The sequence below is a fragment of the Musca autumnalis genome, unplaced genomic scaffold (genome assembly GCF_047663935.1).
Source record: "Musca autumnalis isolate F117 unplaced genomic scaffold, ASM4766393v1 scaffold_4, whole genome shotgun sequence".
Taxonomy (NCBI): Eukaryota; Metazoa; Arthropoda; class Insecta; order Diptera; family Muscidae; genus Musca; species Musca autumnalis.
The window spans coordinates 31,767,609-31,794,811 of NW_027411977.1; the positions used below are offsets into that span (position 1 = coordinate 31,767,609).

Here is a 27,203-nt window from a genome sequence, read left to right on the forward strand (position 1 = left end):
CCGTGGTGCAATGGTATGCACGCCCGCCTTGCACGCAGAAGGTCGGTGGTTCGATTCCCCGGCCAGGCAACATCAAACATTTTTCAACGGTGGCAAAATACCCCTCAGTAATGTTGGCGACATTTCCTGAGTATTTCAGCCTTGAAAAACTTCCCCACAAGTGGTGTCTTATGACACGCCGTTCGGACTCGGCGATAAACAGTAGGTCCCATGTCATTGAGCTAAAATATGAATCGGGGTGCACTCATTGATATGAGAGAAGTCTCCCTTGTCCCGTATGGAATGTTGTGGAACAATGTTTTTTTTTGTTATATTTTCCGTGAGAAGTTTTTGACTGAAGGGATTATCAAATATCCAAATCCCCCAAAAAACCGAAAATCGGGAAGTACCGTTATATGAGGGCTATACCTAACCATGGACCTTTCTGACAATTTTTGATGAAGAAGTGTTGTGACCTCTAAGAACCTCAAATATCAAACTACAGCTAGTTCGGTTATAAACTGTAGAAAAAATCCTCAAAATACCGAAAATCCAGAGGTACCGTTATATGGGGGCTATACCTAAACATGGACCTATGTTGATAATTTTCCGTGGAGAAGTTTTTGACTGAAGGGATTATAAAATATCAAATTAGAAGTAGTTCAGCCACAAAAATGTAGGCAAAACCCTCAAAATACCGAAAATTGGGAGGTACCGTTTAATGGGTGCTATACCTAAACATGGGTCCATGTTGCCAATTTTTGGTGAGGCAGTGTTACGACCCCTAAGAACTTTAAATGGCAAATTACAGCTAGTTTGGTTAAAAATTGTAGCTAAAATCCTCAAAATACTGAAAATCGGGAGGTACCGCTATATGCAGGTTATACCCAAACATGGACCTCTGTAGATAATTTTCCATGGAGAAGTTTCTGACAGAAGGGATTATCAAATATCCAATTGTAAGTAGTTCAGTAAAAAAATGTACGCACAACCCACGAATCGAAAATTGGGAGGTACCATTATATGAGCTCTGTACCTAAACATGGGCCTATGTTGAAAATTTTTGCTGAAGAAGTGTTGTGACCCCTAAAAACCTCAAAAGTCAAGCTACAGCTAATTCGGTTATAAACTGTAGATAAAATCCTCAAAATTTTGAAAATCCGGAGGTACTATTATAGGGGAGCTATACCTATTCATGGACCTACGTTGATCATTTTCTGTGGAAAAGTTTCTGACTGAAGGGTTATCAAATATCCAATTAGAAGGAGTTCATTCACAAAAAAATGTGGGCAAAGCTATCAAAATTCCTAAAATCGGAAGTTGCCGTTATATGGGGGCTGTACCTAGACTTGGACCTTTGTTTACAATTTTTGGTGAAGAAGTGTTACGACTCTTAAGAACTTTAAATGGCAAATTACAGCTAGTTCGGTTGAAAACTGTAGATAAAATCCTCAAAATGCTGGAAATCGAGAGGTACCGTTATATGGGGGCAATACCAAAACATGGACCTCTGTAGATAATTTTCCATGGAGAAGTTTCTGACAGTAGGGATTATCAAATATCCAATAAGAATTAGTTCAGTTACAAAAATGTATTCAAACCCTTCAAAATACTGAAAATTGGGAGGTACCGTTATGAGGGGGCTATACCAAAGCATGGGCCTTTGTTACAATTTTTGGCGAAGGAGTGTTGCGACCCGTAAAAATTTTAAATAGTAAATTTCAGCTAGTTCGTTGAAAACTGTAGATCAAATCCTCAAAATACCGAAAATCCCGAGGTCCCTTTATATGGGGGCTATAACTAAACATGGACCTATGTTGATAATTTTCTGTGGAAAAGTTTTTGACTGAAGGGATTATCAAATATCCAATTATAAGTAGTTCAGTCAAAAAATGAAGGCAAAACCCTCAAAATACCGAAAATTCGAAGGTAGCGTTATATGGGGGCTATACCTAAACATGGACCTTTCTGAAAATTTTTGGTGAAGAAGTGTTGTGACCCCTAAGAACCTCAAATGTCAAACTACAGCTAGTTCAGTTGAAAACTGTAGGTATAATCCTCAAAATACCGAATATCGGGAGGTATCGCTATATGGGGGCTATACCTAAACATGGACTTATGTTGAAAATTTTTGGTGAAGAACCTCAAATATCAAACTACAGCTAGTCGGTTAAAATTTGTAGCTAATATCCTCAAAATTCAGAAAATCGGAAGGTACCGTTATATGGGAGCTATACCTTAACATGGACCTATGTTGATAATTTTCTGTGGAGAAGTTTCTGACTGAAGGGATGATCAAGTATCCAATTAACTCCTAAGAACTATACAAATTGTAGCAAAAATTTTCAAAATACCGAAAATCCGGAAGTACCGTTATATGGGGGCTATAGCAAAACATGCACCTATGTTGACGATTTTGGTGGAGCTTCTCCACTGAGAACCTAAAATGTAAAACTAAATCAAGTTTTGGCCTAAGGGACTTTAATGCCGATCGTGAGTTGGGGCTTATGAGCAGAGGGGTGTAGTGCTGATTAAGCAGATTTATTTATTTACATGTTGCTCGACGCTTAATGAGGACGTTCCTATAAGAATTAACGGAGAATGCCTCAGGTAGCCACACAAAGCCATGTTGCCTGGCAACGCGTCGTCTCTGGAATCAGACCAACTTCCATTAGTTTTCTTCATCGACAGACCGCCTACATTACCTCTGAATGCTGCACTTCCATCAATAATCGGAAAGCTAATTGGCCTAGTTTCACAGAGTTCACCAATCACCGCTTCAGAGAACTGGCTAACCTTTTTGATGTTCGGGTAGCAGATAAGATGTTCTGGATGTTCATCTCAGCTGTAGCCGCACTCTATATATCTGCTGTTCGAAAACCCGAAGTGAGACCCTATTACCCAGTAGAGGCAACGGAACTAGTAAATGAGCGTGATGAGCTCCGTGAAGCCAACTCCAGTGATCCTAGTCTTAAGGAAGCACAAGAGGAATAAGTGAATATAAAGAGTTGCAGGAAAAAGAATTACCGGAATAAGTCGATTGTAGGCCACGATCACGTTTGGCGACGTTGCGCTATCTGGTCCGAAGTTTTGCGCAAGCAATATTAATCGACAATTGAGTTGAGCACCACGGGAGTGAAAGAGTAAAACGTCGCATTTGATTTATTCCTGATGAGGAGGAACCACTACAATTTACAATAGATGGATGATGTTCAAATGCCATTAAGATCTGTAAATCATCCAAGACGTTAGGCGCTGACAGAATCTCCTGGTAATACTGAAACCAATGAATGAGCCGATACCCAAACACATCGTGCTTGAAGTCTGCAATATGGACATAGTGGTCCCGCTACTGAAGCCGCGAAGCATGCCATCAAAGGTGAATGGTACAGATCGATATCTTTAGCTTTAGAAATATATATTCAGTTACCGGTAATCAGCAGCACTGCATCCCAACTTCACACATTTTATTCGAGGACTCAACCGGAGCAAGCCCTGCGATAGCACGCTGTTGGTGGCGATCTACTTATCAAAAACCTTCGATACTGCCAAGCACTCCAATCTGCTTGAGAATATCGAGTTTGAAACGTTAGATAACACTGGTCAACAGGACTTTAGTTTCAACCGAAGTTGCAGTTGTTTCTAGATGAAATCGGCGAGTTATTTTCAAATCCGGTCCCGGTTTTTCTCCATCAGCTCTTGTTTTTGGAGATATAGCTCAAAATCGGTTTTTACGAGTTTAACCCAGACTTTCGTTATCTTCGGATACAAACAAATATTTTGTTTGGGGTTTTCGGCATTAATATATTAAGAAGATATTGTACGCTCGATAAAATCGTTTTTGAAATAGTTATGGTGAGTATATATCAAAAAAAAAATATAGAAAATATACGACGGACCTTGTAAAATTTGCATATTTTGAGTACTTTAAGCTGTAATTACGTCATCGGGGGAAGTCAAAGGATCTTCATATGGTACTCCGGATATGCTTAGGGTGTCTACTATATAATCGAGTATTCAAATGTATAATTCAAAGTTCATAGTCCCCATGATTCGGCCATAACCTAAAAATCGCCATGAAGACTGCTAAAAGGGAAATAATTTACCAGTAATATCATTACCACATAAGCCATTTACTTTTCAATGGCAGTCTTCATGATGATTTTAGGTTATGGCCGAATCATGGGCGCTATGAAGTTTATATTATATATTTGAATACTGGACTATATATTAGACACCCTAAGCATATCCGCATTGCCATATGAAGATCCTATGACTTCCCCCGATGACGTAGTTACCGCTTAAAGTACTCAAAATAAGCAATTTTTACATGGTCCGTCGTATATTTTCTATATTTTTTTGATATATACTCACCATAACTATTTCAAAAACGATTTGTATCGAGCGTACAACATCTCCTTAATATATTAATGTCGAAAAACCTACAAAAAATATTTGTTTGTATCCGAAAATAACGAAAGTCTAGGTTAAACTCGTAAAAACTGATTTTGAGCTATATCTCAAAAACAAGAGCTGATGGAGAAAAGCCGGGACCGGATTTGAAAATAACTCACCGATTTCATCTAGAAACAACTGCAACTTCGTCTGAAACATTCAAATTTTTTTAATTTTGTTGAGCAGTGTAATCAATGTGTGTGGTCGCCAGCCATACCGATGAGTGAAACAGGGAGTTCCCAAAGTGGGTTAATATCTCCGGAAGTGTTTAATCTCCATCTTTTCTGTATTCCACCGTCTACAGACGACATTGAGACCGTTATGTTTACGGATGATTATGCGACCTTGGCTTTGGGTATCTTCCCTAATGTCATTTGTGAATGACTGAACTCCTATTTGATCGATTTAACCACGTCTTTCCGCCTCAGAAATGTGCATATATCCAGCACTAAATCTACGGCCACTCTGTTCACCACATGCACTGCGGAGATGAGTACAGAGTTGATTGTCCTGATCGATGGTAACAGAATTCCAACCACTAACTACCCTAAGATTCTTTGGGGTCATATTAGACAATATGTTCACAAAGTCCGATCGTGCCGTAGCTAACTGGGAAAAAACGAGATGTAGAAACAATGTCCTCCAGTCCCTAGCAGGCAGCACTTGGGCTGCAGATAAACAAACCTTGTTGACAAATAATGCGATAGATCGGTCTGTAGTCAACCCTTTTGATAAATTAAAGGAGAAGATTTTAATATTCTCACCCTGTAGGCTAAAGAGGGTATATACACTTTGATACGAGCAAAAATGTGACTCATCGAAACAATGGACTTAGACCCCAAGTACGGCTGGACGAAATCTGTTTCAGACAATTTGGAGTCGATGTAGTCATGCCCGTCCGTCTGTCTGTCTTGTGGCAGGTGCCCACGATAACTCTCAAACGAAGCAACCGATCGGGTCCAAAATTTGGCATTAGGCATGCGCACAATAACTCTGGAAGGAAGTAACCGAATTGGTCATAACTTTGCATATGGTAATATTACTTACAGGCATAGATCCTTCGGTTACCTCCCACACAAAATTTGTTTAAGTTTAAGAGCTCCTCTTGGATCGTTTTGACATTTTGTCAGCAGGTTGCCCCTATTAGGACGGTAAAATTTTTTTCGGGGACAAGCCCATACTTCCTGATATAATGCCCTTAAATCTCCAGGAAACCTTACCGGCACCAATTAAATGGTCAAATCCGCAAGATAACTATCGCAGGGAAAAAATGCAGTCTAATAGCTCGTTCCGGATATTTTGAATTTTTTTCCAAAAAGTTCTTATTTCTGGCCCTGTAACGATGACTGGTGCGCACGATAACTCTCGAACGGATGAGACGATTTGGTCCAAAATTTGGCTTTCGTAATATTTTGTCCAAACTTAGTTTATGTTCGAAGATGGGCCATATGGGTCCACTCCTTCAGGTACATCCCCACAAAAGTTCGAAAATGTACGCAAAAATTTGTGCGCACGATAACTTTTGAAGGGAGTAACCGATTTGGTTCATACTTTGCACGTCGTGAAATTTCTACCAGTAATAGATGAGGTTCCAATATGGATTCTATCGATTCACTTCTTCGGGTACCACCTACACAAAATTTCGGGAAAGTTCAGTTTAGGACCTGCTCACGGATAGTTTTGATTTTTATCGCATCAACTTATATTCGCTGCCCCCATTACGAAGCTACAAATTTTGGCAGGGGCAAGTCCATACTTCCTGAGAAAATAGCCAGAATGTTGGCACAATGTGTAGTGGTTGGAGAACGGATTTGCCGATTCGGTCTAAAATTTGGACATCGTAATATTTTTCTGAACTTACTTTAAGTCCGAAGGTGAGCCATATCGGTCCATTCCTTGAGGTACCTCTCCCACAAAAGTTCGAAAATATTCGGAAAATTTGTGCCCACGATGACTCCTGAAGGCAGTAACGGATTTGGTCCATATTTTGCATATCGCAATATTTCTACGAGACATAGATCAGGCTTAAATATGGATTATATCTGTCAAATCCTTTAGGTACCTCCCACACAAAATTTCGGAAAAATGCATTTAAGGCCTGCTTTCGAATCGCTTTTACCTTTTTTGAAACAACTTGTATTCGCTGCACCAATTAAGACAGTGCAAGTTTTTTCAGGGCAAGTCCATACTTCCTGAGAGATTGGCTTAAAAAAACCAATATACGTCGGAAGTATTGTGCTTCTTTGCCTTAGGTCTGAGGCTGAGGGTATATCTCTGTTGGCACGATGGCTGATACTTTCTTAATTGTTATTATATTATTAACTTCGGCGCCGTTATATTCATGGGATAGTTAGGTCGACTCCTGAAGGAATACTACTCCATAACTACTGTACTTTATTCTACCCCGCTTCAAACTCATTTGGTTTCTTATTGAAAATGAAACTTCCAAACACGCCTTGTACTCCGCCCCGGCGCTTGTTAGATTGTCTGGCATAATCGCATCAAACACGTGACCACAATTGTTCTCTTGGAGTGTCGATAATAAGCATGTTTATACAAGAAGTGTGTCGTCTGCCGGCAAAAGCCAAACGGAAATACCCGGTTTGTAAAAGGGAAACATAAGTTAGAGAGGAAAAGGAGGGGTGGATTTGTGGTAGTTTCAAATTTGCAATGCTGCTGCTACTGCTGCTATCCCCATCCTTCCGAAGATAACTGATGTTCTACTTCAAGATAATTGTTTTTAATGAATTCAATTTAAATTTTTAAATCTCAACACCGAGTGGCAGTCGAGCAGAAAAATATTTTCCCAGATATTTTTTTGCGATAAAATAGAGAAATTCAAAATTAAAAAAAACTTACCCGTCTTTACTTGATACTTCAAAGTGGTGGCACAGTCTTCAATCAATTGTTGCAGATTAACAGCCCGATCTGGTACTTCCAAGTCCAAAAGACGTTTCATATCTTCGGGATGATGGAAATCCAAGACTTTTTCATTGCGATCATTTGTGGCCTTGACGAAATCCAACAAAACATCAATGACTTTCAGCAAGAATTCTCGGGTTTCAGGAAGTGCTGTTTGGGTGGTGGGCAAAAGCTCTGCAAAAAAATAGAACGAAACATAATACGAATATGAATCAAGATTAGTTGATAAGATATATTGATTTTGACTAGTCAAACGAGAAAAAGAATATGACAATGGCAGCAGGTTCTTATCTTTTTAGCTGATACTCAAAAAAAAAAATGATGTTGGTTTACACAATGATGTTGCTTTTTCCGTTGTCAGGAAATAGCGGCGAACTTTTTTATCTCTTCTCTGTTAACTATGAATAATGGTCGTATATGCATGCCTTCGTTGTGGTAATATCCTTGCCACAACAGCTTTGATTGATAAAAAGGTCAAAATATATTTTCACCCAATATTAAATTACACTTCAGGGGGAAATTGCCTGTGGTTGGCCATAAATAGCATCGCTGCTCCCCCTCCTTATTTTCGCAGTGAGTAAAGTTTGTTTCCCTTGATTTTCGTTTTGGCCAAAGAATGAAACAGATGTTACCCTTGTATGGAATGTGCCATAAAATGCCACTGCCTGTGTGTTATGTCGGCTTTGTGTCAAATTTAAGACACTCTTTCTTTCGCCTGCTACCAAATGAGAATGTCTGCATGAGCAGCCATCCCTTGGTGTAATTTTGTTCTACTCCCCCAAAGAAATGTTGTTACATTTTATTTATTTTGTAAAGATTTGCCTTGTAAGGACTTAAATAATTACTAATTGATGTTGTTTTGTAGCATTTGAGAGTGTTCGTTCGCCCGCGTAACGCTACTTATTTTACTCAAGGATTAAATTGTCAGAATAATGGATTTTTTAAGTAAAATGGTAGTAAATGATGTGATTTGGAAACCTGATGTGGAAGCGAAGAATTTTCATGGGAGGATTTGTAACCATTTTTATAAACAAATTTCAAAACGCTGTTGTTACTTTGGATTTTTATACATTTGAAGTATTAGCTAGCATTCGACCGATATTGAGACAACAACGCGCAGCGCCTGAGAGAGATATCGGTATGAACAAGTAAAAAAGTATCAGTCGGCCATCAGAGATATACCCTCAGCCTATGTGAATTGAAACTTTTACAGATAGATCGAATGCATTTAGGGTCTTTTTAGAATTTTGTGGCCCTTTTTGGACATTTGAACTTGCCAGAGGAGGAGGAGGTACTTAATGGATTGGATCCACGTAGTCCATTATGGAAGTGAAACTTATTTTGAGAGCCATATCTATCAGGCCAGTACAACTTTTGGACCAGTATGCCAGGAAACATGGACTTGTCCACGGAAAACATAATATTGCTGTAAACAGGACCACAACGAACTGCATCAGTATATATTTCCAGAGGATCTTCGAACAGACCTCCTAAATTGCAATTAGACACAAATGTTGAGCTTTTGTGGGGGAAGTACCCTAAGGAGAAGATTGATATCGGTAATTTTAGAAGTTCAACTAAATTTGGACAAAATATTGGGAGATCTAAAGTTTGGACCAAATTGGTTGCCCCTTTCAGGAGATATCGTGCATACCATTTTAGTGACATTTTTTATATATTGGGGGAAATACCAGAACTGAAACTAAGTTTGAACAAAATATGACGAAGGCCAAATTTTGGACCAAATCGGTTGATCAGTTCGAGAGTCCTCTCCAGCGTCTACCTTTGGTGCCATAGGGATTTTTACACCTTTCGGGCTGTTTTTCAAGAAATATAGACTTGCTACTGAAGAAGCTTTTACAGTCGTAATTGAGGCAGCGAATGGAAGTTGCTTCAAGAGAAATCAAAGTGATTCGAGAGCAGGTCTTAACGTGAACTTAATCGAAATTTCGTGTGGGAGGTACCCGAAGGAGCGGACAAATATAATCCTTATTCGAACCTCATATATAGCTGGTAGATATATTAGGATGTGGAAGGTATGGACCAAATCGGTCACTCTCTTCAAGAGTTTTAGTGCGCACAATTTTACCGAACATTTTGGAACTTTTGTGGGGGTACATGAAGGAGTGGACCGATATGGCTTACCTTTGAACTAAATAAAGTTTGAACAAAATATTACGAAGCCCAATTTTTAGACCGAATCGGCAGATCCATCTTGCGCTCCAACTACGGTGTCATAGGGCTTTTTTGATACTTCAGGCTATTTTCTCAGGAAGTATGGACTTGCCGTTGTTAAACTTGTACCGTCGTATGTACATGTTCTTACAACAAAAATCAAAGCTATTCGGGAGTAGGTCCTATGCTGAACTTTTCCGAAGTTTTGTGTGGGAGTTATTCGAAGGCGTGAACCGATTTAGTCCATATTATATCCCCATATACATATGTATCCGATATAATCCATCTTCGAACTTAAACAACGTTTGGACAAAATATTACGAAAGCCAAATTTTGAATCGAATCGGTTGATCCGTTCGAGAGTTATCGTCTGCTCCAGCCTGCCAGCCAGACAGACGGATGGACACGGCTACATCAACTCCAAATTGTCTAAAACGGATTTCGTCCAAACATACATGGGGTCTAAAACCATTATTTCGATGAGGCAAGTTTTGCCCGTACGAAAGTGTATATACCCTCGTTAGCATAAATGCTGAGGGTATAAACAAGTGAGCCAAGGCTACAGTCGGGTCGGGGCCGACTATGTGATACCCTGCACCACTACCACTGTTCATAAGCTTTTGACTAATAAAATTCAAAATATTAAAATTGGGATAGCTTAGCGCCTTTGCTCTGAATGTCTTCATTAACACAGGTAAATTTTTTTGAAACGCATTTAAGTTCATCGACAGTACAACCCAAATAAAAAATGGAAAAGTGGGATGTATGCCAACCATCAATAGGCTTCTTTCTGTGTTAGACCTCCATCAACCCCCAAAATTTCGTGAGGATCCGATCAAAATTTCCTAGTGTGATTGCAAAAAATTGGAAAAAGGGATGCATTACCGACTATTGCGATATCTCTGTTGTTTGACCACCTATGACAACCTACTTCACATCGTTGTAAAGGTGATATTTTCTACTTTCCTTACCAGGTTTTGCTTTCGATATACCTCCTACAGAAGGGAGATATTAACTTTGAAATAAAACGTTGCCCTTTTTTCCAAATATTTTTTTTATCACATTCCGACCCCTGAAATCAAAAGGTTTTTTCCTCTGTGGGACCCCCAATAACACCCAAAATTTCGTGACTATCCGATCAAAATTGAGACCTGCAGCGTGATTTCCTAGTTTACATCATTGTAAAGATGCGATCTTCTACTTTCACAGTCAGACTTTGCTTTGGGAAAGTCCCAAACCAAAGCTATGATATTCTTCATTATAATTAAAATTGCAAAAATGAAAATTTGGGTTTTATTTGCGACTATTGTGATATCTTCGTTGTTTGATTACCTACGAGAACCTACTTTACATCATTAGAAAAGCGATATTTTCTACTTTTATTGTCAGGTTTTGCTTTTGGTATACCCCGTATAGAAGCTGAGATATTCGCTTTGGAAAAAAAACGTTGTCTTTTTATCCACATAAGTTTTTTGCCCATTCCGACCCCTAAATATTACCCGACCATCACCAAAATCAATAGGATTCTTCCCCTCCGGGACCCCCAACAACATCCAAAATTTCGTGACGATCCGATCAAAATTGCGACCTGTAGCGTGATTACAAGGTTTAGATGGACAAACGGACGGACGGACGGACTGACGGACGGACTGACGGACAGACACACATAGCCAGATCGACTCAGCTCGTCGAGACATTCATTTTGTTATTTCGATGCGTTACAAACTTTTTGGCCAAAACCAACTTATAATACCCTCCCCACATAGTGGTGTAGGGTATAAATAGCGTTAAGTTCTGCCGTGCCGACGTTTGTATACCGTCCACAATAAAATATTCTGAACTAAAACGGAATAATTATTTTCTTTCCTGTCCACATTTAGGCGGATATATTTTGTGACCACTGATACCTAAAAAGGTAAAACATGTACACCGAAAATCGGGAGGTACCGTAATATGGGTCCTATACCAAAACGTGGTTATATGTTGACAGTTCTGGTTCGAGTAGTTTTGTGACCACTGGGAACCTCAACTGTCAATGTACAGGTAGTTTGCCTAAAAACTTTAGCTAAAATTCTCAAAACACAGAAAACCGGGGGGGAACTGTTTTATGGGGGCTGTACCAAAATATGGGCCTATGTTCACAGGTTTTAGTGGAGATGTTTTGGAATCACTAGGAACCTCAACTGGTAATTCGATTAAAAATTGTAGCTAAAATCTTCAATCTACCTAAAATCGGGTGGTACCGATATAGGGAGGATATACCAAAACATTGACCAATGATGATAGTTTTTGGAGGAGACGTTTTTGACCACTAGAAACTTCAACCGTCAAATTACAGGTAGTTCGGTTGAGAAATCTAGCTAAAAACCTCAAAAAACCTAAATTCGGGAGGTACCGTTATATAGGGGATATACCAAAACACGGATCTATGTTCACAGTTTTTGGTGGAAATGTATATTGATCACTAGCAATCTCAACTGTCAAATAACAGGTAGTTCGATTAAAAAATGTAGTGGAAATCCTCAAAATCGGGAGGTGCTGTTATATTGGGGATATACCAAAGCATGGACCAATGTTCACAGTTTTTTGGATGAAAAGTTGAACACTGGAAACTTCACGTGACAAATTACAGGTAGTTAGGTCATAAAATGTACACGCAGAAAAATATATGTTAGAAATATGTTTGGATCCAAACAAATATTTGTTTGGGACTGATTGCAAACAAATATATGTTTGGATCCAAACATAATTTGTTTGTGTCCAAACAAATATATGTTTGCAACATTTTGTAACAACATATGTATACCCTACACCACTATGTGGGGAGGGTATTATACATAAGTTGGTTTTGGCCAAAAAGTTTGTAACGCATCGAAATAATGGTCGCAGACCCATACTTATATATACCAAAATGAGTGTCTCGACGAGCTGAGTCGATCTGGCTATGTGTGTCCGTCTGCAAAACCTGCCAATGAAAGTAGAAAATATCACCTTTACAACGATGCATATTAGGTTGTCGTAGGTGGTCAAACAACGAAGATATCGTAACAGTCGCTAATACAACCCAACTTTTCATTTTTGCGATTTTAATTATAATGACGAATATCCCAGCTTTGGATGGGGAGCTTCCAAAAGCAAAGCCTGACTATGATTCAAAGTACAATGATTCAAAGTAGGTTGGCGTAGGTGGCCAAATAACGGAGATATCGCAATAGTCGGTAATACATCCCATTTTTCATTTTTTTTCGAAATCGCGCTACAGTTCGCATTTTTGATCGGATCATCACGACATTTTGGGGGTTAATGGGGGTCCCACAGAGGAAGAAGCCTATTGATGTTGATGATGGTCTGATAATATTCAGGGGTCGGAATGGGCAAAAACTTGTTTGGAGAAAGGTCAACGTTTTCTTTCAAAGCCAATATCTCTGTTTCTTTAAGAGGTATATCAAAAGCAAACCGTGGCGAGGAAAGTAGGAAATATCATCACAACGATGTAAAGTAGGTTGTCGTAGGTCTTAAACATCAGAGATATCACAATAGTCGGCAATGCATCCCATTTTCCGATTTGTTTGTAATCACGCAACAGGTCGCAATTTTGATCAGATCGCCACGAATTTTTTGGGAGTTAATGCGAGTCCCACAGAGGAAGAAGACTATTGATTTTGGTGATAGTCGGATAATATTCAGGAGTCGGAATAAGCAAAAAACTTATGTGGAGAAAAGGCAACGTTTTCTTCTTATGCTAATATCTCCGCTTCTGGTAGGAGTATTCCAAAAGGAAAGCCCGCCAATGGAAGAAGAAAAGATCTCCTTTATATTGATGCAAAGTGTATTGGCGTAAGTGGGCAAAAAACCGAGATATCGCAAAAGTCAGTAATATATCCAATTTTTCCATTTTTTGTAATCACGCTACATGTTGAAAGTTTGATCGGATAGTCAAGAAATTTTGGGGGTTAATGGGGCCCACAGATTCAGAAGTCTATTGATTTTGGTGACAGTCGGATAATATTTAGGAGTCGGAATGGGGAAAAGCTCATGTGGAGACAAATTCAAAGTTTTATTCTTTGTGAATATATCGGCTTCTAGTAGGCGTATTCCAACGGCAAAGCCTGTCAATGGAAGAAGAAAATATTACCTTTACAATGGTGTAAAGTAGGTTGGCGAAGGTGGTCAAACAGGGGAGATACCACAATAGTCGGTAATGCATCCAATTCTTCCATTTTTTGCAATCACGCTAAAGGCCGTAATTTTGATCGGTCACCAAATTTTGGTTGATTTGGGGGTTCCACAGAGAAAGAGGCATATTATGTTTGGTGGTAGTAGGATTATATTCTCTAAAAGAAATGTTTACCAGTGAAAAGCTTATGCACAGGTTTAGTGGTGTAGGGTAACACATGGTCGGCCCCGTCCCGACTATAGTCTTTGCTCACTTGTTTATTTATTACATCTGTCCATTTATTTACATTCATGCGTCTGTTTGTATGTGCCTTTGCGAATCGACTAGCATGTCGCGTGATCATTGTGGCACATTCTTCATTGAAGATGCAAGCACAATCTATGCATCAGAGAGCGAGTATAAATACGGGAGAGTAGCAGGTGGGCGAGTTGGGTTGTAATTCAGACCCATAATTAAAACATTCAGAGAAGTAAAGAGTAACCTGAATAGAGTAAATCTACGTATATTTAACCATGTTTAGATGGGGCCATAAAATCCGAGCTGGATCTGACACAACAAAACCCAACTAGGGTTTCTTGTCGTTTGGGTCTGTACTTTCAAAAAATACTCAGTTCGAATTGTTTGCACAAGATCACCTTAAAAATGTTGCACAGTGTAATAAAACATTGTAGAATCGTAAACTAAACGAAACCTAACTCCAGCGAAACGACCCAACCAATATGGGTGTGTGGGACTTCGCTAGAATTCACTTTTTCAATACAAACTCATTAGGTCATGAAAGCTCAAGTAATTAAAAATATATTGTTCCACAAACATCCCAGATGGGACAAGGGAGACTTCTCTCATGTCAATGAGTGCACCCCGATTCATATTAATTCAATGATATGGGACCTACAGTTTATCGCCGAGTCCGAACGGCGTGTCTTAAGACACCACTTGTAGAGAAGTTTTACATGGCTGAAATGCTCAGGAAATGTCGTCACCCTTAAAAATTGTTAGATGTTGCTTGGCCGGGGAATCAAACCCACGACCTTAAGCGTGCAAGGCGGGTGTGCATACCATTGCACCACGGTGGTAACCTGGGGTGGCAAGTAATTAAAAACATTCATAAATAGTGGCCATCGTCATAATAAGACAACAATAACTTAAAATTCACAGCATGAACCAGGCTGACGCGGCTGGGGTTTTTAATCTGGGTCCTCGTCAACAAACAGACAATGTTGCGAACGTCTTGGCGTTCTAAGCCACTGCCAATCTGTCAAGCTTCCGAACAGGAATACATTACAATATAAATCATGAAGAAAAAAACCTTCTATTGTATATGTGTGGGTATTGAGAAATGATTCTAGGCAAGACACTAGGTGGACTTTGATAGAAAAAACGCTTCAAAAGTACTTCATATATACTATGTGGGACTTCGGTGGAATTCACTTTTTAAATACAAACTTCTTAGGTCATGATAGCTCAAATTATTGGAAACATCGTTTTATTTGGTACAAATAGTATCGGCAGACAAAAACCGTCTGGACGGAATTGGTTTAAACCGAATTATATATATTTGGGAAGCGTCCTATATAACCTCACTTAAATTGCACTGTCAAGGACAGAGGTGGGACATGTTTTCAAATGCCGCATCGAATGTGTCGAATTTAAACACATCACTGAAAATTTAATTTAAATTTTACACATTTCGAAAACCAACATTCTTTATCCTTTATAGTCAGACTCATTCAAATTCCAAATTCGAAACAGTGAACATAAAATACTGGGCGAAGAAAACGTAACAAATTGTTGTCTAATCAAAAAATTCCTTAAAAATTCCAGAGAAAATAAATTGTTGTCGAATGATGATGACTGGAATTCTTTGGCGAAGGCTATGCTGCTAAATGCAAACTCAGAGAAAGGAAAAATGAAACAAAACATTGCATCCCCCAACTAGTGGCAGAAGCTTTAAACAAAATGCCACACTACACAAGTTGGGGGACTAGTAAAAGCGAGTGCCACACCACACCACACCACACCAAAAGAGAAACCGAGTGTAGGTAATATCCTGTGACTAAACGGTTTATGTTTGTTTTATTTCAATTTAAGTCTTGAACATTTGCTATGCCTGCAACGGATGTGCGGAAGGTGGCTGGCTGGCTTGACTTGGTGGTGGTGGTTGGTGGTCCACACGTTTGACTTTTCGTCCTTCTCGCTTAATAAAAAATACACACACGAAATCTCTGACTGGCGTGCCAAACACAGCCAAACCGTTTCACCCATCAAATGTTGTTCGCAAAAGTGATTTATCACAATGAGCCAACGAGTGTCCTGGACATTAAGGACACTTGAGTTATGAGTTACAATGTTACCATTTTGTTGGCTGCTTTTGCTTTTGTCGACGGCAAAAATGTTTATCCTCTAAGCATTCGTGGCCACTCACTATTGTATTTTGTTCTTTATTGTAAGGATATTTATTTGCAAGAAATGTTTTTGTTTTCTTTGCCGCTTTCACTTTTTTGCAAACATTTTGTTTTCGGCTAGTTTTAAGGACATTTAAGATTTGTGCTTTTGACATGTGTAACATATGTATTATACAATGTATGTATGTATGGACAATTGTTAGTAAATGGTAGAATGGTAAGTATTTATGTGCATTTATTTGCTCATTTAACACAGCGATGTCCTTAAGAACTGTAATCATCTGAGTAAACATATTTTTTTCTGTGTGATGTTTGATATATTTTTTGAGGGGGATACTATTTTGGACACACAATAGTTGTATTTGAAGGATGTATTATGTAAAGATAATTTTTTTATAGAAATCGGGGGTCATTGTCTTCAAAAAACTATCCTTGTTATTGGTATTGCGGAATGGGTAACATATGAGACCTTTGTAGTTAAAAAAAGATATCGGTTAGGAATTTTGTTTACATACAAAATATGTTTATAATGGATACAGAGAATTTTCGAAAATTCAAAATATTTCGCATTAGAATTTAAAAAGTTTTATGCGGGGCATACACTATGGGCATGCACGACAGCATTTGTAATAGTATTAGTAAATTTTGAAGTTTTTGTCAATGTATTTGGGAGTAGTTTTGGCAGGATTGAAATCAAAATAGTTTTGATTTTGTAAATGAACCCCTTTCAATCCGATGAATTTTGTTTATTTTCCAAGTAACCAACAAATAATTTTTGAAAACAACAAATATTATTTGTGAGGAAATTAAAAAAATTGGAAAACTTCAACCCAAAATCGAGTTTTGGAGGAAAATTCATCATTTTTGGAATATGGATTGAAGGAATGCCACACACTATTCAATCACACACGTACACAAGGGTTCATTTGGCAGTGCAGTTTGGCAGTATAGTGTATGCCCCGCATTAGAAACGTTTGTGTACGGAAGCACATACATATGGGGATTTCTGAGTGAAATCGGAAACCTTTTTAAAAAGTGGTTTTTGATTGTTCAGTTTTGTTCAGCAAAACCTTTTAGTATATTTATAGATTTTTTTTTTGACTACCAGTTGCAGAGATATCGCGACTTGAAAAAGTCGAATTCTGTTAAAATTATATGCAACTATAATATTGGTCCAATTTTAAAATATTTTTTCGTTGTTTTGTCAGCTATTTAATAAAAAATAGGAAAACAATTTGCACAGTGGGTTTGGATGCAATTTTCGCAATTTAATATTTAAAATAATTTTTTTAACAATGATTGACTTTTCGATTTTCTTGAACTTTTTATACCCTCAGCCTTTAGTCTGGAGAGGGTATATACACTTTGATTCGACCAAAAATATGCCTCATCGAAATAACGGTTTTAGACCCCAATTATGTTTCGACGAAATTCGTTTCTGACACTTTGGTGTCGATTTAGCCATGTCCGTTCGTCTGGCTGGCTGGTGCGCACGATAACTCTCGAACGGATCAACCGATTCGAACCAAATTTTGGGTATAGAAATATTTTATTTTTTTTTTTATTTTAATTTCGAAGATGGGTAATATATGTTCACTTCTTGGGGTAGCTCGCCCATAAAAGATCAAAATTTTTCTGATAATACTCGCAGGGAATTTCTGATTGGTGCAGACCTTGCACATCGTGTTATTTCATCCAACGCATGTATTAAGTTGGAATATGGACTATATCTGTCCACTACTTCTGGTACCTCTTACACGAAATTCGGAAAATTCTTCTGGCATCGTTTTGATTACTTTTTCATTGAAAAAATTTCATTTTTTAAAAATTAAGAAAAAATAGTAATCATTCATCTATATGAAGACATGGGCCAATACCGACAAATTTCAGGCGAAAAGTTTTATACCCCAAGAAAGACTAAATACCAAATTTCAGCCATTTCGAAGGGATATTGAGGTCACGTTCTGATAAATTACGTGTCCTGACAACCCGTTTCCGTTAACATATCCCTTGCTTTCATAACCTCTGACAACCGTACTTTTCTATATCATGGAAAAACTGATTGGCAAGAGTTAAGAGAATTTACCAATCACCGCTTCAGAGAGCTGTCCATTCCCTCAGATGCTTGGCTACCTGTGAGAATATTCCAGGACATCATAACAGCTTGTGTCGCCTGCTACCTAGCAGAAACTGGCTAGAAGGACTGTTGAGCACCGTATAAGCAGGAGCTACCGCCACAACTTACGATGAACGATGTTACAGATGTCATCCGAAAATCGATGGACCCAAACGAAATCTCACTGGTAATGCTTAAGCAATTGGTTGAACCCGTAGTTAAGTCTTTGACAAGTATCATCAATCCCCCATATTGTACCAGAAACCTGGAAAGTTGGCAGGGTTCTCCAGCTACTGAAGTCAGGCAAGTATTCCAGCAGAGCCGAATCGGACAGGCTGAGATATGAAACAGTTTCCCAGTTGCCCAACATCTGCACATATCATTGGAGGACCAAACATTCATGATCTATCGCAGGCTTTCGATATCATCAACCATGTCAAACTGTTCAAGGACATAGAGAAAACTTCGCTTCATTCGTGTTTAAAACATATATATGATATATCCGAAACTGTTTAACCTGTATATATAATTGTTCCACAAACATCCCAGGCGGGACAGGGGGGACTTCTCTCATATCAACGAGTGCACCCCGATTCATATTTGCTCAATTATATACCTGTATATACGGCTGAAACGAGGCTCCCTCTGAACATATTGGTCGATGGCGTCCTCGTGCTGAACACTAACTACCCCAGAGATATTGAGTGTAATGTTCGATACCATGTTTAAGTCGTCCGCGAAATCCACAGCTATTTGCTATAAGATCAGAAGTATGAACGACGTCCTCAAGTCGCTGGCCGGCAACACTTGAGTGCTGACAAAGAAAACATGTCGTAAGCAAATGTTAGCGCTACACAGTGGATGAATATTCGAACTTGCCCGAATGTTACCATAGGGACTGCTATATGGTGTCACCTCATGACACCAGTGAAAAAGCACAACAAGATGCTGTCGATGTCATACCTGCTGTGTTATCGCTGTGAGCATCCCTGTCACAATCCAGGGAACAGGTTCTCCCACCTAGGCACGCCACGATCTAGAATCTAGACAAAAGGTACAAAAGAAAACATCTAGATCATTGTTGGCCAGCAGAGAAAAAGCATCATTAAATCCTGTGCACGTGTGCATAGGCATTTGTGTTATATGCGCTTACGCAGCTTGTTTGTAAAACTAATGGTGGTCGTTTTGTGTTCTGCTGCTAATTGCGTAAGCAGCAATGGTTTGGCCATCAGGGATCTAGATCAATGAGGCTAGCTGATCAAATCAGGGCTAGATCAGAGCCCTCACAGCAGGAGAACGCCAGCTGCCAAGGCAAAGACGAGTGGTTTTAACCCAATTAATTAGGCAGACTCGGGTGCCACCGTGGTGCAATGGTGTGCACACCCGCCTTGCACGGAGAAGGTCGTGGGTACGATTCCCCGGCCAGGCAACATCAACATTTTCAACGGTGGCAAAATACCCCTCAGTATGTAGGCGACATTTCCTGAGTATTTCAGCCATGTAAAACTTCTCTATAAAGTGGTGTCGTAAGACACGCCGTTCGGACTCGGCTTTAAACAGTAGGTCCTATATCGTTGAGCAAATATGAATCGGGGTGCACTCATTGATATGAGAGAAGTCTCCCCTGTCCCGTCTGGGATGTTTGTGGAACAATTTATATATTATAATTAAGCAGACTCAAGTAGTATTTAGTCCGAATTGTTTGTTTAACTGCCATAATAAACACACCCACCTGTCTCCAGATTCTTTATGGACGCAACCAGACCAGGTCGCAGAATTTTTTAATCTGGACTCAGAAGATAATGGTTACTGAAAGATATACGACAAAACATATTTGCATTGCTACAACAACAAATTTAATATCAGAATTGGCTCGAAACTTTGAAAATCGTAATATTTCTTCCGAATGTACAACGATATATTTTTTATACCCTCCACAATAACATGGAGGATATAATTGCATATGTCATTTTGTAGGCTTAGCCTCACCGAAATGGCTGAAATTTGGTATTTAGTCTTCGTTAGAGGTAAACAACTTTCCATCTGAAATTTGTAGGTCAACGTCTTCATATAGCCCCCATAGAACGGTACCTCCCGATTTTCGGTATTTTGAAGTTTGTCAATATTCTAGTGAAATGGCTGAAATTTGGTATTTAGTCTCCGTTGGGGGTATACATCTTTCCTCCTAAAATTGTTTGGTATTGCACGTCTTCGCATAGCCCCATAGAATGGTACCTCCCCATATTTTGGTATTTTGAATGTAGGGACCTCAAAATCCAACCGAAATGGCTACCGAATTGGTTGTTAATTGAAAGTTTGTATTCCTACAAGACGGACAACTTACACGCAAAAAAAAACTATCCATACATAGGTATCAAGGGTTTTTATCAAATATTCGAACCGATATTGCTGTAATTCAATATTATGTGTTGTCAGAGGATTCAAAAGCCCAATTCCGAAAATTCTTGATATTGGTCCATGTTTTGGAAGGACAACAATGACGCCCCATATGAGCTCTTTTAAAGGGAGTATTATCAGTTAGGACATTCTGCTCCTGCAAGGAATAAAAGGAAGAGCTTAGTACTTTCATAAACGAAAGGAAACTAACAGTTGGAACTTAACGCCGTTCCTACTTTTTATACCCTCAGCCTTTAGGCCAGAAAGGGTATATACACTTTCATACGGGCAAAATGTGCCTCATCGAAATAATGGTGTTAGACCCCAAGTATGTTTGGACGAAATGTGTTTCAGACAATTTGGAGTCGATTTAGCAATGTCCGTCCGTCTGTCTGTTTGTCTGGCTGGTGCGCACGATAGCTCTCGAACGGATGAACCGATTCGAATCAAATTTTGTCTTTCGTAATATTTCGTCCAAACTTAGTTTAAGTTCGAATATGAGCTATATCGGTCCACTCCTTCCGGTACCTCCCCCACAAAAGTTCCACAATGTTCGGAAAATTTGTGGGCACGATAACTCTTTAAGGGAGTAATCGATTAGGTCCATACTTTGCACATCGTGAAATATGTACCAGACTTAGATGAGGTTCTAATATGAACTCAATAGGTCTACTCCTTCGGGCACCTCCCACATAAAATTTCGGATAAGTTCAGTATAGGACCTGCTCTCGAATCGCATTGATTTTGGTTGCAACGACTTGTATTCACTTCCCCCCATACCACGGTACAAGTTTCATCAGGGGCAAGTCCATACTTCCTGAGAAAATGGCCGGAACGGTGCAAAAACCCCTATGACACCTTGTGTGGTGGTTGGAGCGTAAGATAACTCTCGAACGGATCTGTCGATTCGGTCCAAAATTTGGCCTTCGTAATATTTCATCAAAACATAGTTTAAATTCGAAGATGGTCTATATCGGTCCATTCCTTCAGGTAGCTCGAAACTTCGAAAATGCTCGAAAAATTTTGCGCACGATAACTCTTGAAAGGAGTAATCCATACTTTGCACATTCTAATATATCTACACGCAGAGAAAAAATATGATTGATCCAACAATATTCGAAGAGCAAAATATGTATTGTAAAGATATTGTTAAATTCCAAATGTAGTATTGTGGTTCCAACAATTGGGTTTTGTTAAATCCAAAAATAGTTTTTGTCAACTGGACAATAGTTCTCTCTTTTCTTCGACAATTTTTTCTCTTCTCTCGCTATTCGATGCCGTGTTGAAAAAAAACAGTTATGGTGAGTTTTGTTTGTATGACATGATGCCTTTATCTTTGTTTTTGTGTGTATGTATACCAACAATGAGACTCTTGTTTTTATTTGTTTCTGTTTTGTTCATTCTTCTATCTTCATTGTGCTTTGAGGTTTGGTGTTATACCGGAGTTTGTTATGGTGTTTAATTATTATGTTGTGGTGGGTGCTTGTGGCTTTTTGTTTGTCTTTGTTGTCAGCCAATGCAGCAAACCATATATTTTGTGTTCATCAATGATTGCAATATTATACGCGACATTTATATCCAAATTATGTGAAAAGTGTATATGAGAAGTATATACACTCAAATCAAACATTTTTGGGCTGGTTTTTCTGGGTTGACAATACTTTTAGTAAACAAAAGTAGATTATGATAGTTCCTACAATCGGCATTGTTAACGATTTTTACAATATTGCGGATATTCGAAAGTTGTTTTTGTTTTCTATGTTTGTAACAAAAGATGGTATTTTTGGATTTGGTTTACAATGTTTGAACAAAACAAATACATTTTTGGAACCAAAACAAACATTTTTGTTCCAACAAAAGCGAAAAATATTTTTTCTCTGCGTGTACCAGATATAGGTCAGGTTCGAATATGGACTATATTTGTCTACTCCTTCTGGTACCTCTCACACAAAATTTCGGATAAATTCACTTTAAGACCTGCTCTCGAATCACTTTGATTTTTTTATGGATTAATCGAGCTAACATGGCCTAAGGAGTTTTGTTTTGAAAAATGAATTCTAGCGTTATACCACAACACACATTCGACCAATTACCCTACGGACCGTTTCGCTTGGTGGTTGCCAAAGCTCGTCAGGGGTATTTTGAATGTTAATTAATGGCTAGAAGACAAAGGCTGATTTTGATAACTTCTATTTATACCAGGGGCGAGCTTCTTTGCTTTTTTGTATAGTGAGGGCGCCCACTGAGTTGTTTTTGCATTTGCTTCTCTCCCTCACGTACAGTGTAAGTGTATATAAACAAACGATGAATATCATGTGGTTGTTGTTTTTTTTCACCCATGCATAGGCATATGCTTTAGTATTGATGGAAATATTGTGGTCGACACTGATTTATACACACATTTTTACAATTTTGTAAATATGAAGTATTTTATTGAAGTCTTTTTCTTTATCAAGTCACCCTAGTGTCTTGTCTACAAATCAATTTCTCAATACATACGCATGTACAATCAAAGGGGGTTTACCTTCATGAATTGCAATGCCTACTTTTTCAGTAGTTATGATAGATAGATTGGCTGTGGCCTAGATTTTTGATTTTTGTTGAAGCGATTTGCAGTCGCTACCTCCATTACGACTGTAAAAGTTTTTTCTAGGGCAAGTCCATATTTATTGGAAAAACAGCTCGAAAGGTTTAAAAAACCCCTCTGTCAACATATGTGGCGGTCGGAGAGCACGATAACCCTCGAACTGTTCAACAGATTTGGTTCAACAATTGGTCTTCGTCATATTATATCCAAACTTAGTTTCATGGGGCAATACCGGTCTAAAACTTTCGGTACTTCTCCCCAATATTTAAAAAATGTCACAAAAATGCTAGTACGATATCACTTGAATGGGGCAACCATTTTGGTCCAAACTTTGGATCTCCAATTATTTTGTCAAAATTTAGATTGGTCGTCCCTAAGGGTACCTCCCCACACAGGTTTAACATTTGTGTCTTAGTGCAGTTTATTCCTAATCCACATTTTTGTCGGCAAGTTCAAATGTCCAAAAAGGGCCACAAAATTCTGAAGAGACCTTAAATACATTCGATCTGTCCGTAGGTGAAAGTTTCACTTCACATTGGCTGAGGGTATATATCTGTCGGCAAAGCCGACTGACACTTTTTTACTTGTTCTTCTTGGTTTTTGTAAGGTCATAGGCTGAGGGTATTCAGCTATTATCAAAGCCGACTAATTCTATTTGACTCACTGTAAGGCAAGATTCTGCAATTTCTCAAAAATATTCTAGACCTAATCACAAAATTGTCAACTAGCTGCAGTGCAAGCTTTTTGTATGTCCATGGATCTGGCTGGACAGCCTCCTAAATCTTTCAGTGTCTACAAATTCCCATGAATTATTCAGTCATATAAGAAGGTACCTGTAAGGTGTACTATGTTCGTAACAACGTTATTCCATTTCAGAATTGGGCTGCTCTCTTTGTCATTTCAAAGCTGTTCGTGTAGTAGAGCTTGGAAATTGGCTATAGATTCCAATACTTATCAACGATATCTTGAAAATGTCATTGGCTGGAGAAGTTATTTCACATTTGAATTGTAATGGGCTCGTGGCTACCCAGCAAAAAAAGTGATTACCAAGTAATGACTTTATTCAGTAAATTTTGACAGTTGCAACTACTTACAAATTGACCGTAAATGTCATTATTATTACATGGGGATGTCATAGGAAGGAAGTATTTGCTTAAATACATATGTTGTGTAAGTACATATTTAATTAACCACGTACCGGTAATCGGAAAAACAGCTAAAAAATATTCTGTTTTAGAACAATTGAGGTGAAAACATATTCCAATTCAACACTCCACTTTTTTGTTTTTTTTTTCTTCATTTTCTTGTCTTTCGGTCTTTACTGGTTTTGAACACACGAACTTCTGATTTGTAGCCAAACACACTATATATTAGGCCACTCGTACGAACAGTAAGGGTTGTTTAAACACATACATACCCAGCAAAATTTGAGGGAAGGGGTTCCATGCGATGACGTGATTTCATGGCATCTTTTGCATTGGTTCAAATGAAGTCATGAAAGATCCGATCTTTTCATTAGCATTTGAACAAATGCAAAGGAAGTCGTGAAAGATCCGATCTTTTCCTCAGCATTTGAACCCATGCAAAGGAAGTCGTGAAAGATCCGATCTTTTCACCAGCATTTGAACCCATTCTATCGATCCAATAGAGATGAATATTGTGTTTTTATTTATAACATTTTTCTAAATATATAATATTAATTATTTACAATAGGCTTCATGTTGTCGGAGACTCGAAATCACAAACAACGTTTTTAAAACTCTCGTCGTAATGATAATGTCATTGCAAAGAGTTGGTGAAAATGACATGCCAAAGCATTGGTGGAAATGACATGCCAAATCATTGGTGAAAATGACATGTCAAGGCATTAGTGTAAATGACATGCTTTGGATCCAAAAATGAATAGCATCTTTTGGGGTCCACGCTCATATAAAATTCATCGATGAAGATGCTAAAAAGATGACATGCCGGATCACTTTCACCCATGATTGAATGACATCTTTGGCATCGAAAATTTTGCTGGGTATATTTACATCAACATATCTTCGTAATATTATTTAAAAAATCCCATGCCGACAGTGAGCTTTGAACACACAACCCTAGGATTTGTAGTCAGACACACTAGCTCTGTGCCATCGTACTCATTATTCAGTAAGTAAGTAGTACGTAGGGAAGTAAGTAAATATGTGTAAACCATTATATATGTACTGCTTGATAATGCGGAGTGTAATGAGCACTCATTACTCGGTAATGCATGAAGTAATGATGGGTATATACAACTTTTCATAAAATAGGTGTACTTACCAAAAGCTGTTAATTTGCCCGTTTTTTCGGAAAGTTTGTACCCGTTTGGATTGAGCGACATTTTCTCCTCTGAAACGAAATGAAAATGCAAAAATAATTTTTAATTCAATTAACAACATTTTTGTTTTAAATTTAACTTTTGTACAAAGGACATGCACTAAAAATCCTTGATTATATAACAATAACACTGTATATAAACCATGGATAGAAAGAGAAAATAAGAAGGATATGATAATTATGGAAATGACAAAATGTTTGCCTTGTCTTTCTCTCGGACTTTATTGGAATGAAGAGGAGGACCAAAAAAATAAGGTCGTTTATTTACAAGGACTTGTGAAGGTTAAATGTGAATGTTATACATTGGTGGGGGAGGGAGGAGGCTGTGATAACAGTAGCAGACAGGATAAAATGCAAGTGCGCAAATGTGTGAGTGAGTGTGTAGGAGAATGTAGGAGAATGCTTTATGTAAATGACATTTGAATTAGGGAATGGGGGAACAGGGATTTTTATGTAGTGAGACTTTTAATGTACTAGTAGTAGTTGTTGTTTGTATCCTTTGCCATTTTATTTGTTGTTGTAAGTTTTATTGTTCGTGTTTTTGTTGTTGTTGTAGTCTTTTTTTTATTTTTTATTTTTTTTTTTTTTGGTTTGGTTTCTTTAAAGCCAGTATAGAGAAATGATAATCTTACCAATTATTTTGCGGAGATCTTCGATGTATTGCCTTAAGAAAATCACTTTGACTGATTTCTTACAATAACGATGTCGATAGAAAGAAATGCAAAGTTTTGAGCTGAATGAACGATTTGAGTTATTAATAAGACAAAAATATATGTAAAAAAATCGAACGTAACAAATGAGTGATTCAACGTAAAGAGCAAATGATTCGATTAGTTATTGCAAACAAAAATGTAAAACATATTAGTAATAAAAAATATTTTTCTTTAAAAATAAATTTATAAGTATTATTCATCAATACATTGTGTCAATAAGCACTACATTTTAAACTAAACATTTTTTTCCTTTGAGTTTTTTTTTTATTTCCAACTAAAAAAGCCATCTAATGTTAGTTAGTTGTTGGTTAACATTTATAGGTTATACATTTCAAAACATTTCTTTCTCACTTTTTTCTCTTGTTTGGATTTTAAATCAAAGGAATCTGTTAAAGATTTAAAGCACTTTTTATGAAGAAAAAATTTAAAATTTGTTCTCTGTTCTTTTTTTTGGAATTTATCACAAAATTGTATGTGAAAATATTTTTAAAATTTTTTTTCACAATCTGAACTCCAGCCGTTTTACAAAGAAATTCGGGACGGACACAAAAAGGAAAGAGCTGCTTTACTGTTCGACGTTCTGAGGAGCTGTGTGGTATATGCTATGTTTAAGTCTCCTACGAAGCCATTATTTCAAAATGGCTTCGTATCAGCAGGAGCCCCCAAACGCATCCCCAACAACCCCCCTTTAAATGAAATATAATCCCCCAATTTGCAATGAACTGCGCATAGCGTACATTTACTTTGTCATGCTGCTGTATATAAGAAGCTATCCCCAAACGAACGAACTGTGGCATCCTTGATGCTCCACACACAAAAAAATGATGACGTCACACAGCAAAGGCCATATTGTTTTTATGTAAAAAGAGGGCGGAGTTTGGCGCTTTAAATAAATGTGTAGTTTTGTTTTTGTTTT

The 27,203-nt window shown here is 38.1% G+C and overlaps 1 protein-coding gene across 5 annotated transcripts in view; it reads right to left on the reverse strand.

Annotated features, from left to right (window-relative positions):
• Positions 1-27,203, reverse strand: part of Gad1 (glutamate decarboxylase) — an 89,893-nt gene that overhangs the window by 44,720 nt on the left and 17,970 nt on the right. Inside the window, exons 1-4 of one of the 5 annotated variants that reach the window (XM_073987049.1) lie at positions 26,639-26,893; positions 26,207-26,264; positions 25,518-25,586; positions 7,294-7,530 (exon numbers count right to left, since the gene is read on the reverse strand). In XM_073987049.1, the coding sequence (XP_073843150.1) occupies positions 7,294-7,530; positions 25,518-25,578 (298 nt within the window). In that variant the 5' untranslated portion in view covers positions 25,579-25,586; positions 26,207-26,264; positions 26,639-26,893. Of the gene's footprint in view, positions 1-7,293; positions 7,531-25,517; positions 25,587-26,206; positions 26,308-26,638; positions 26,894-27,203 lie in introns of those variants that run through there. The other 4 variants (XM_073987045.1, XM_073987047.1, XM_073987046.1 and 1 more) reach the window with 4 other exon arrangements.